The sequence below is a fragment of the Triplophysa rosa genome, linkage group LG2 (assembly GCF_024868665.1).
Source record: "Triplophysa rosa linkage group LG2, Trosa_1v2, whole genome shotgun sequence".
Taxonomy (NCBI): Eukaryota; Metazoa; Chordata; class Actinopteri; order Cypriniformes; family Nemacheilidae; genus Triplophysa; species Triplophysa rosa.
The window spans coordinates 6,187,078-6,198,764 of NC_079891.1; the positions used below are offsets into that span (position 1 = coordinate 6,187,078).

The 11,687-nt window shown below is 41.2% G+C and overlaps 3 protein-coding genes across 3 annotated transcripts; 1 reads left to right on the top strand and 2 right to left on the bottom strand.

Moving 5' to 3' along the window:
* Positions 1 to 433: 433 nt before the first annotated feature.
* Positions 434 to 2,802, top strand: cryabb (crystallin, alpha B, b). The gene is made up of 3 exons (XM_057361009.1): positions 434 to 819; positions 1,300 to 1,422; positions 1,580 to 2,802. The coding sequence occupies exons 1-3, from the start codon at positions 637 to 639 to the stop codon at positions 1,781 to 1,783; spliced, it is 510 nt and encodes a 169-aa protein (XP_057216992.1). The 5' UTR covers positions 434 to 636; the 3' UTR covers positions 1,784 to 2,802.
* A 1,193-nt stretch (positions 2,803 to 3,995) lies between these two features.
* cfap68 (cilia and flagella associated protein 68) lies at positions 3,996 to 5,545 on the bottom strand. The gene is made up of 4 exons (XM_057361019.1): positions 5,426 to 5,545; positions 4,630 to 4,904; positions 4,375 to 4,444; positions 3,996 to 4,286 (listed from the first exon to the last, which is right to left on the bottom strand). The coding sequence occupies exons 2-4, from the start codon at positions 4,873 to 4,875 to the stop codon at positions 4,129 to 4,131; spliced, it is 474 nt and encodes a 157-aa protein (XP_057217002.1). The 5' UTR covers positions 4,876 to 4,904; positions 5,426 to 5,545; the 3' UTR covers positions 3,996 to 4,128.
* A 157-nt stretch (positions 5,546 to 5,702) lies between these two features.
* mia (MIA SH3 domain containing) lies at positions 5,703 to 6,896 on the bottom strand. The gene is made up of 4 exons (XM_057361032.1): positions 6,729 to 6,896; positions 6,226 to 6,359; positions 6,006 to 6,116; positions 5,703 to 5,894 (listed from the first exon to the last, which is right to left on the bottom strand). Exons 1-4 carry the CDS (start codon positions 6,856 to 6,858, stop codon positions 5,871 to 5,873), a joined length of 399 nt encoding a protein of 132 aa, XP_057217015.1. The 5' UTR covers positions 6,859 to 6,896; the 3' UTR covers positions 5,703 to 5,870.
* Positions 6,897 to 11,687: the final 4,791 nt, after the last annotated feature.

Genomic DNA, 11,687 nt, shown 5'->3' on the forward strand with positions numbered 1-11,687 from the left:
CTGACAACACAGGAACCAGGACTGCTTACCCCACCAAAATTCTGATGTCCAATCAGTGTGCCAGTGTAAGCCCAGTGGTTGTTCATGGGGATTGACTTTGTATGGTGCTTAGCCCGGCACAGTTATTTTAGCTGCATTCACAGGCTTCTCGAAAGACAAAACCTCTAAAGAGTTTCGGACCCTAAATATGCAATGACATATCAGGGCATGGACATCCTAATCTTTGTTGGCATCAAATGAACTAGCCGGGTGCACCGAAATGCCAAGAGACTACTCGACATTGGCATGTCCCATCCACCGGGCCAGACAGCAAAATTTCCAGTTCTATGAGCACATAAGACCATCAGCACTATTGGGGGCTTGCCCTGTAATCCTGTTGGTATCCGAGTGGGTTGCAATCGGGTCGGCTCCTAGATAAATACAGAGAGCGATAGTTGGAAGTGGGCACAGAGCAGCGAGTGGATGACAGTGGGAGGGACGAAGTGAAAGAGAGGCACGCAAACAGTTTGCATCATAATTCTAGAAAGATCCACAGCTGGCTGAACTGGCAGGGGCTGTTGGTGTATTTAAGTGCGCAGACAGAAGAGGCAACAGGTTTTCTGAGAATTGACAGTGCTGTGAGGGCCCTGAGACGAAATGGACATCACCATCCAGCATCCCTGGTTCCGCCGCTCCTTCTGGCCATCCCTCTTTCCAAGCCGGATCTTTGACCAGCACTTTGGGGAACACATGTCTGAGAGTGACTTGATTCCCTCGCTGTCCTACCATCGGCCTTCCTTCTTCCGTTGGCCAAGCTGGTTGGAGAGTGGCATTTCTGAGGTGAGCTGTCATCTGCTGATGGACATGTAGATCCTTTTGTCGACTGTAATTTGCCGTCATTATAATCAAAATAGGTTACAAAGATAGATATGTTGCATATGAGTAGTGACCTATAATAGAAAAAGTTGTGGAACATGTGTATTCTGTTATTTTATGACATAAAGTTACTTTTAATAGAAAGTTCTTCCATGACGAAATGGCTTTGATTGATGATTTCTGCCTAGTGCTGTAACTTCTATCATTCGTAAAAGAAAGAGAGACATTTTTCAAAAAAATGTAATAATTTTGTGTTGTTTGTAGTTGTTTGTGAGTAAATAATTACAGAATTTTTATTTTTGGGTAAACTATCCCTTTTAGAGAAAACAATATAATACAAGTAAACAATTATGAATCGTCATTTGTGCCTGACTTGATACTTGTTTTTGAAGATTTAACTACTAAACACAACCTATTAACTTTTAATGCAATTATGTTCCTCAGATGAAAATGGAAAAGGATCGTTTCTCTGTTAATCTGGATGTCAAACACTTCACACCTGAGGAACTCTCCGTGAAAATCACTGGAGATTACATTGAAATTCATGCTAAACATGAGGATCGACAGGTAGGTTCGACCTAATGCAACCCAATGTATATCCAAATTGTACAGTAGACTCTGTCTTTATGGTTGAAAACTGTCATCACTAAGATAATGCATGATTGATGTTTAAAGCATGTCCGGTTACAACAACAGGAGCTCACATGTTGTATGTTTCCCGCAGGACGATCATGGTTTTGTCTCACGAGAATTCCTAAGAAAATACCGTATTCCTACTGGTGTGGATCCGACCTCTGTCACCTCCTCCTTGTCTTCTGACGGCGTTCTGACGGTGATGGTACCACGCAAGCAATCGGACGACCCCGAGCGCACCATTCGCATCACCCACGATGACAAGCCCGCCGTTTCCGGGCCTCAGAAGAAGTAAAGCTGCCAGACTTCTAACGACGCAACTTTATGTTTCTTGTCTTTCCCACTTGTTGTACCACTGTGCTTCTGCATAATCTATCCTCCATTGCTCAGTATTACCAGGCTACAGGGGAATTAATCTTCCTCAGTTGTTACAGACAAGCCTATTGGTTAAATTGTCTTTGCTACATAGAAGTTTAGGAAGAAATGGTTATTAACTACACCAGTTGAGGTGGCAGAGGTGACAACCTCTAAGTGATTGTTATCTAAACCTTTTTATGGAAATAAACGGTCACAATAAAGTATTGTCTCTGCTGTTTATGCTGCAGTAGGACGTGACTCTGCCACCAAACAAAGGGGCCTTTAATATTCCACGGCCAGTCTATGTCGATGATGGCAAAGTGTGGGTGGAGTTTTACTCGGAATCTGTTAAGAACAAAGACAAAATGGCGACAATTTTACTGAATCAGAAGAAATTTGAAAGGTCTGTGATTTGCGACACACCATCATAGTCTTATATCCAAAAAAGCTCAGTTGCAAAACGTTGGCTGTTTGTTCTCAATTATTTGTTACATTAAATATTATTATAGCTTTTGTTGTGTGGTTCGAAGGGGTAAAGAACATGCAAGTTTTTCTTTTAATGGTGGATATTGGAACCGGAGGACACAGCAAAGAGAAAAATGAATGCTTTCTTTTAATGTTACGTATGGTAACACCGGTGCTACACCTTAAGCCTAAAACATTGCTTAGCATCGAGTTAAAAGTGTAAAAGGGGCGTTTGAATGTCATTATTGAGAATGGGATCTTTTTCAAGCATAATTTGAGCTGAGATGAAACCTTTTCTGTATGTTTGTCTGTGTGTGCTTTTATGAATAAGCGCCAGAAACTCACATTGTTTATAATCGGTGAGAGTATTCAGTTTTTTCAGCAATGGCTCACTTATTCAAAAACAGTAAAGCTGCTAATACCAAACTGTATCAGTATATTTGTGATAAGCTAACTAATCTAAAGGGGTTCTGATAAACACTTGGGAAAAATAGCTTTATTTCCTCATATTTTTATCACTTTTTATCAGACATCAATTTGTCCATTTAAATGGGATATCATCAAATCTAACGCAAGTAAATTATGGATTACCTCACGGATCGGTTTTAGGACCCTTGCTATTCTCCATATACATGCTGCCCCTTGGAAACATTATTAGAAAACATGGAATTAGCTTCCACTGTTATGCAGATGATACTCAGCTATATATCTCATCAAGACCAGATGATTCCTTCCAACTATCCAAATTGGCAGAGTGCATCGAAGATATAAAGCATTGTATGACTTGTAATTTCCTTCTTTTAAATTCTAATAAAACAGAAATATTACTTATCGGACCAAAGACACGTGAGCAGAATATTTCGGATTATAACCTGCAAATTGAAGGCTGCACTGTTACACCAACAAAGGCATTATATTAGACAGCAACCTGTCATTTAAAAATCACATCTCAAATGTCACAAAAACAGCCTTCTTCCACCTTAGAAATGTTGCCAAATTATGAAATATTTTATGTGTTGCTGACGCAGAGAAGCTTATTCATGCATTTGTGACCTCAAGACTTGACTACTGTAATGCACTACTTAGTGGTTGTCCTGCATCATCAATAAACAAACTACAGTTAGTTCAGAAAGCAGCTGCCAGAGTTCTAACCAGGTCCAGAAAATACGATCACATAACCCTAATGTTATCAACCCTTCACTGATTACCCATTAAGTATCGTATTGACTTTAAAGTTCTTTTAATCACTTATAAAGCCTTAAACGGTTTAGCCCCTACCTACATAACAGAGCTTCTACCACACTACAACCCATCACGCTCTCTAAGATCTTAAAACTCCAGACTTTTGATAACACCTAGAATAACTAAATCCACCAATGGGGGAATTCGGGCATTTTAAAGCACATTTTTACTTTCCACTCTACATTCTTCAGATTCAAGCATGCAGTTAACCTGATGTTATGGAATAATTAATAATAAATTCTGTAGCCACTCAAAGCCAGTGTGACCATGCAGGCTTTTTTCTCACAATCAAATAAAAAACAATGTTTTCAACAATGTGGATGCTGTGTGCCAAAAGGGTTTATTTTATTATAAGTTAAATACTAGGTTCATATCTGTTCACACTTAAGTTGTGGGTTTGTTATCAAATATTGAAACAGAAATATGAAAAGTGAATGCAGAGGACAGTATATAATTGAGATTTTAAACAAAAAATATAAAGGCTACTTTTTACAATTTTATTGAAGAAGTACAAATAGGTGTTAAAAGATGGTGCTTGCAGCTGAAAATGAAACATTGAAACTGACTTTAAGTTTTTTAATGTGAGAATATGAAACCAGATTTCCTCAGCACTGAAGTCTCCACATTTTGGGGAGGTTCTTTGAAATCCATTCTATAAGAGGAATTTGGTACACATTTCATGTGTGGAGGGTCGAGTTCTGGCTGGTGGAAGCTTCTGGACTCCTTTTTCGGTGCTGATAAAATAAAAATGTCAGTTTCTTTAAAAAGCATAATCTTTTTTTTAAAGTATTTATGACAAACTAATTGTTCATGAAAACTTACTTTTGTAAATTGGCTGGCGATCATCTTTGTTATAGCTAGAAGAATATGTAGTCTCAAAATAGTGAGAGAACTGCAAAGAAAAAAAATTGGATTGCTGAGTACAAAATATACAAAAGTAGCTGTGTACACCTATGAATGTTTAACTGCATTATATAACAATTAAAGCAAAACTTTTGTCCAAAAAAGTTGGGTTGCCAAATATTTTTGGGCCAATGTGTAGAAAATGAGCTCCGTATTTTACAGAACAGATCCAACCTGATGCGGTAGGGGGCGTCGTAACGCCACATTACGGTGGGTGTCAAACCTCTCTTCATTCCAGTTGCCAATGAGGGTGACATTTGAGTACAAGTCTTCGTTCGTTGAACAACGCCAACCATACCGGCGAAATTTCTCCTCATCGGTAAAATCATACCAGACTTCACTTTGCCCAGATGCTCGAAGCATGTGATGAAACGGACGGGAGCTTTGTATCCGAGAAAATTCATTGCTTTTATTTGACATCGTCACAGAACAAAGCCACTTATTTTGAGCTATAAAAGAATACAGAATAAATTACTTGAGCAGTCTGTCAGATTATGGTTTTGATGAAAACTTTTAATTTGAAAAGGGAATATTTGTAAAGCAAATGCTGATTTTTTGTTGTACTGTATGTGTGTGGTGCAGAAATTCCATCAAATGTGAGAAGGCAGTCATGTTTGTGAAAAGTCATCCTTTTCAGAATTTTTAAGTTTATTAAATGCTTAACTTAGTTGTAATGTGAATATGTATAAGATTATTTATATAAACGTATTTGATTTCACTGGAAGATCATTTAGATGCTCATAGTTTTCATAGAAGCTGTTACTGTTGTCTAAAATAAACAGGTACAACATTTCCAGTTTATCACAATATCACAGCAAGTTTTACCATTTGTCTTCTGCCTACAGTAGATTAAGGCATTACAATTGTTAAAAAAGTGGACAGATACAAATTTCAGTTAAACAAAAAACCAAACAAATACTTTATTTGATTTAGAAGACTGAAGTTATATTCTGAATGCACATGCACTCACCTTGCTACAGGCACGCCATATAATACACCCTTGTTGAGCTGCCATTGCTCTCCATGGAAACGCACATGACGCGACTTTAGGCTAGAAACCAAATACCTGCGAAAGTGTCACCTAGATAATGACGAGTAGACGCAATCATTCCTTGCTTGAGTAACAATTGATTTTCTCTTGTTCTTGACGTTCCCAAAACATCACATGATCGTCAGTATCAATGATTCCAGACCAACAACGAAATAGCAGCAGCTAATTTGTTTATTCAAACTACTGCAACAACATGCATTTACAGTTTATCAAGCTTCTGCACAGTCCTAAATGTTTTCTTTAATTGAGTAGTACCCTTAGGTTAGTTACTACATTTAATACATGTAAAAAAACAATGTAAAGTGCAGAGTGGAACCAAGAATTATGTTAAAATTCCTGTAAGCATGCAACCTGGCCGAATAACTTAGTAGCAGTAGAAGTCCCATTTCTGTAAAGAAAAAGGATAATTGCTATTAAACATCACCTTATAGAATCTTTTGGTGTAATTATTCATGCACCAACTTGATTTTTCTTTCTCATATAGAAGAATGGTACACACATCAGTCTTGACCTCAACCTCAGCAGGCATTAGCACATGTGTTTCTTCAACAACACTGCTCGGGAAATATCCCAGACGAGCCTCCTGGTCTCCATAATACGACCCTTGAACCTTCAGAAATAGTTATCTTCTTGCAACTTCAGTTTTGCAGGGGAAATGTTGTTTTTGCTTGTTTTGTCAAGACAAGAAAGCATGGATTTGATCACAAAATAATACTTACACTGCCAGCCCAGAAAAGATTCCCACGGTCTTTCAGCATTGAATAGACATAAACAGACTGGCCTTGGTGGATTGGAATGAAGCGACAGTCTTGTGGATAATAATCCTGCAGGGCTCTAGCGATGAGAATGGGATCTGTGTACACACAATCATGCAGTTTCAAAGGGAAATGGGCACAAATCATTACAAATTACACAACTGGCCTGTTTAGTATGCTATACTCAATCTAAGAGTATTTTTCTTTTATTGTTATTATGTGTGCAATTATAATATATTATGACCTTATATTAACTAAGAGGCTGCATTGAAAAACTCTACAAAACAGTGATTTAAAACTTTCAACAAAATTGTGAGCAGGTAAGATATATATCTAAAATATAAACTTTCTCTTATACGTCTATGTACACTTCTTCTAAGTTTTGTTGTACAAATTTGAAATGACATTAAATTAAATTCCCCCTCAAAAATTGTAACATGAATGCTAAATATGTTTGCAATACTCACGGCTACATTCTGAATCAGCGCATAGCTTCTTTTCGGAGAGCTTTGGCATTTGTCTGCCAGCCTGAGTTGCCGGTGGCAGTAGGCAGCACAGTACCAGGAGAAGAGTCCAGTTAGCACAGTGTCCCTCCATTTGTGTGGTTGATTCCTAGTTTGTTCGAATAGCCGAGTGAGGTTCATTTGGGAGGAGCCAAGTTTAAGTCCGGCTCCTCCCCTTTCAGAAAGTAGAGAAATAATTCAGTTAAAAGGATGTTTTCTTATATAATATACAAAATATGAATTATTCGATGGTCAACTCTGCAACAAAGGGGACAAAATTGTCAATGCATTTGCGATTAAAATGCAACATTGAAAACAAAATCATTTATATCTGGTGCGTGAATCACTTGGCAACAATAATCAAACAAAAGAATATATAGTAATTGTAGCGAGGAAGGCGGGACGAGAGCCGTGGGGCAGGAAGGCAGGGCCGGTGGCGTGAGTGATAACGAGTATCAGCTGTACGCGCACCGGTCCCACATGACTCACAGGGGAGCTCGGGAGCATAAGAGGACGAGCAGCAGGACTGCCGACGAGAGAGGACCGGGCCCGGAAATGCTAAGTTTTGTTTATGTTTGTGTTGCCGGCAGTCGTCCGCGAGGGGCTGCCGGTGTTCTGCCAATTTATGCTACCCATAAATTTGTGCTACCCTCGTGTTGTGATTGGGTTGGGGGAGGGGTTATTTAGGTGTAAGGGTTGGGTTGGGGGAGGGGTTAGTCCTGTTTTGTATGGAGGTAGCAAAATTTGATAGGGATGCATAAATTGGCAGAACACCGGCTTGTTCCTTTTTGTATTTTTTGTGTATTTATTTTGGATTAAATGTTTTGAATGTTCGCCAGTTCCCGCCTCCTTCCTTACGTTTTATTGAGCTTTATTACAGTGGTGCCAAAACCCGGGAGGAAGGAGGGACATGCTGTCAAAGAGTCCTCGCCGCTGAGGGGGATCGCGGTGCTGAAGAGTTCGGGCAGCGCGGACGAGAGAAGTCCGCGAGCGGCTGCCCGAGGCAGTGGTGCTGGCGCATGTGCCCGGACGGGGCGAAGACCTCGCGCCGTGTCCTGGGTCTGAGGTGGGGTGGCTGCCGTCCGCGAGGGAGCGGAGAGGTCAGCCCCGCTTGCCGTGGGCCGGAGCCTGCTACCGTCCGCCGGATCGGGGAGGAGCAGGAAGCGGGGGACCTGCTGCCGGCTGCCCTCGGTCGGAGGAGCCACCGCCGGCCGCCAGGACACGAGGACCTCGCTGCCGTGCCCCTGGGTCTTAGGTGGGGTGGCTGCCTTCCGGGAGGGAGCGGAGGAGTCAGCCCCGCTTGCCATGGGCCGGAGCCTGCTGCCATCCGCCGTGTAGGGGAGGAGCAGGAAGCGGGGGACTTCCTGCCGGCTGCCCTCATCCGGATGAGCCATCGCCGGCTGCCAGGGGGCGGAGGAGGAGCGAGGGAGCGTCCAGTACCACCGCATGGCACCGCGAGGAAGAGCCTATCGGCTGGTTGAGGACCGAGCGACAGCGTGTCGGGGAACCGGACTATTTTTTTTCCCTCTCTCCCCTCTCTTGTCCCTGTCGCTCGGGGTGCTCCCGGCTCCGTTCTCTCGTCTCGTCGGTGCGTACCCCCAGGCGCTGGGGCTCTCAAGGGTGGGCCCCCCGGGGGGGAGTAGGCACAGGCGCGGTGGTACCCCCGGCCTGTGAAGGGCGATGGGGGTATGTAGCGAGGAAGGCGGGACGAGAGCCGTGGGGCAGGAAGGCGGGGCCGGTGGCGTGAGTGATAACGAGTATCAGCTGTACGCGCACCGGTCCCGCATGCCTCACGGGGGAGCTCGGGAGCATAAGAGGACGAGCGGCAGGACTGCCGACGAGAGAGGACCGGGCCCGGAAATGCTAAGTTTTGTTTAGGTTTGTGTTGCTAGCAGTCGTTTCGGGAGGGGCTGCCGGCTTGTTCCTTTTTGTATTTTTTGTGTATTTATTTTGGATTAAATGTTTTGAATGTTCGCCGGTTCCCGCCTCCTTCCTTACGTTTTATTGAGCTTTATTACAGTAATATATAATAATATTATATTAATGTAATATTACATAAAAATGTTTGAATATGGTTTTACCAGCAATAATCAAAGCAAACATTAAGGTAAACTGATTTTATTTGTTATACAAAACGTCTTTTCCAAAGAGTTATAAAGTCTGGGGCCTGTTGCAAAAGCTTCATTCAGGGTATACACAAAATTAGTTTAGATTTTTTTAAAGTTTAGAAAACAGGAAATATTTGTTGGGTTTTACAAGGTGTTGTATACTATTCCTGTTTAGCCTCATAAATACAGACTCAATTTGTGTTACTATGGTGAGAGATCCGGTCCACAGGTCCCATAGCACCTAGGTACAGAGACCAAGGCTGTTGCCATTAGTTGAACAAGCTGTCCTTTCACAGTTGAAAATGAAAAAAAAATCAACAAACTCCCCTTGGTTTAACAGATTTCTGTTACAGATGTTGCTCTCTCTCTCTCTCTCTCTCTCTCTCTCTCTCTCTCTCTCATATTTGGACTTGAATTATTCTAATCAATTGAACAAAATATGACTTATTATGGCCTAGTTGCATATTTTCTTTCTTTCTTAAAAGTGGTTTCTTAAAAGTTTATACCAAGCCGCTCTCTGTGAGTGTTGTTGGTGACTTCAACCACAGAGAGGAACCAATTACCAACAGCCTATGAATGGGTTCATTTATTTATTGAGTCAACAGTACATCTGACCATGTGGAAAAACATTTGACTTTCCTATTCTACATTTTATGAAAGCTGAAAAATGGCATGTTGAAACTAGTATATAAAATGATCTTTGTAGACAGTAGTTCTAAATATGATTATAATTACTTAAATGGTGAAAAATCCATTCGTTTTAGGACCTTATGCAGGAAGCACAATCTATCTCTAGGCCTTATTGTCAATTCATACGCGGAAAGAATTTTTGTGAGATTAAAGAGACATACAGGATTTGGACAAAATAATGTAGGGAGATATGTGATAAATCTTTATTTATAAAGTGTTTGACCACCATTTGCAGCTTCAGACCCTGTCACAAAAGATTCATGCAACTTTTGAATAGTCTCCAGTGGAGTGTTGTACTGTTGTAGAGAGCATATTCCAAAATTTGTCCCCTTTGGACATCTGACAAGTCACCCATTTTACCAAATTCTACTAGCCACAGCCTATGTTTTGGCATGCAACCTATATGCACTGTATGTATATATACTGTAGACAATATACACTCACCTAAAGGATTATTAGGAACACCATACTAATACGGTGTTTGACCCCCTTTCGCCTTCAGAACTGCCTTAATTCTACGTGGCATTGATTCAACAAGGTGCTGAAAGCATTCTTTAGAAATGTTGGCCCATATTGATAGGATAGCATCTTGCAGTTGATGGAGATTTGTGGGATGCACATCCAGGGCACGAAGCTCCCGTTCCACCACATCCCAAAGATGTTCTATCGGGTTGAGATCTGGTGACTGTGGGGGCCATTCTAGTACAGTGAACTCATTGTCATGTTCAAGAAACCAATTTGAAATGATTCGAGCTTTGTGACATGGTGCATTATCCTGCTGGAAGTAGCCATTAGAGGATGGGTACATGGTGGTCATAAAGGGATGGACATGGTCAGAAACAATGCTCAGGTAGGCCGTGGCATTTAAACGATGCCCAATTGGCACTAAGGGGCCTAAAGTGTGCCAAGAAAACATCCCCCACACCATTACACCACCACCACCAGCCTGCACAGTGGTAACAAGGCATGATGGATCCATGTTCTCATTCTGTTTACGCCAAATTCTGACTCTACCATTTGAATGTCTCAACAGAAATCGAGACTCATCAGACCAGGCAACATTTTTCCAGTCTTCAACTGTCCAATTTTGGTGAGCTCGTGCAAATTGTAGCCTCTTTTTCCTATTTGTAGTGGAGATGAGTGGTACCCGGTGGGGTCTTCTGCTGTTGTAGCCCATCTGCCTCAAGGTTGTGCGTGTTGTGGCTTCACAAATGCTTTGCTGCATACCTCGGTTGTAACGAGTGGTTATTTCAGTCAAAGTTGCTCTTCTATCAGCTTGAATCAGTCGGCCCATTCTCCTCTGACCTCTAGCATCAACAAGGCATTTTCGCCCACAGGACTGCCGCATACTGGATGTTTTTCCCTTTTCACACCATTCTTTGTAAACCCTAGAAATGGTTGTGCGTGAAAATCCCAGTAACTGAGCAGATTGTGAAATACTCAGACCGGCCCGTCTGGCACCAACAACCATGCCACGCTCAAAATTGCTTAAATCACCTTTCTTTCCCATTCTGACATTCAGTTTGGAGTTCAGGAGATTGTCTTGACCAGGACCACACCCCTAAATGCATTGAAGCAACTGCCATGTGATTGGTTGATTAGATAATTGCATTAATGAGAAATTGAACAGGTGTTCCTAATAATCCTTTAGGTGAGTGTATAGGAACAAAAGATAACTGCAATGTTTTTTCACAGTAGCCATCCTCAAACAAAGGGTGTTCATTCATATTATTTTGTCCAACCCCAGTACATATTGTACATTAAATATTGTAAATGAAAGAATATAAAAGAAAAACTTGACAAAGAACACATAACTATAAACAACTATATGCATAAGGGATTAAACAACTCTGAAATTAGTAATAATTTTTACCCAAATGTCAAAAAAATGTTAACTAGATCTAAAGCTCCACATCAGCACAGTGTTTGTCTTAAAGGGATACTTCACCCAAAAACGAGAATTCTGTCATCATTTACTCACCTTCGAGTTGTTCCAAATCTGTATCAATTTCTTTGTTCTGATGAACACAGAGAAAGATATTTGAAAGAATGCTTTTAACCAGACAGATTTTGCCCCCCATTGACTACCATAGTAATAAAAAATACAATGGTAGTCAAAAATGCC

Bases quoted from the DNA above. Each gene is read 5' to 3' on its own strand.
- mia (XM_057361032.1), bottom strand. From the start codon at position 6,858: ATGGAGGGACACTGTGCTAACTGGACTCTTCTCCTGGTACTGTGCTGC. The intron at 6,117-6,225 runs GTAAGTATTATT...CTATTTCTGAAG, and splicing joins ATCTTTTCTGGGCTGGCAGT to GTTCAAGGGTCGTATTATGG. The intron at 5,895-6,005 runs GTGTGTACCATT...TTTTCTTTACAG, and splicing joins AGGTTGAGGTCAAGACTGAT to AAATGGGACTTCTACTGCTA.
- cfap68 (XM_057361019.1), bottom strand. From the start codon at position 4,875: ATGTCAAATAAAAGCAATGAATTTTCTCGGATACAAAGCTCCCGTCCG. The intron at 4,445-4,629 runs GTTGGATCTGTT...TTTTCTTTGCAG, and splicing joins GACGCCCCCTACCGCATCAG to TTCTCTCACTATTTTGAGAC. The intron at 4,287-4,374 runs GTAAGTTTTCAT...TTATTTTATCAG, and splicing joins TCGCCAGCCAATTTACAAAA to CACCGAAAAAGGAGTCCAGA.
- cryabb (XM_057361009.1), top strand. From the start codon at position 637: ATGGACATCACCATCCAGCATCCCTGGTTCCGCCGCTCCTTCTGGCCA. The intron at 820-1,299 runs GTGAGCTGTCAT...TATGTTCCTCAG, and splicing joins TGGAGAGTGGCATTTCTGAG to ATGAAAATGGAAAAGGATCG. The intron at 1,423-1,579 runs GTAGGTTCGACC...TGTTTCCCGCAG, and splicing joins CTAAACATGAGGATCGACAG to GACGATCATGGTTTTGTCTC.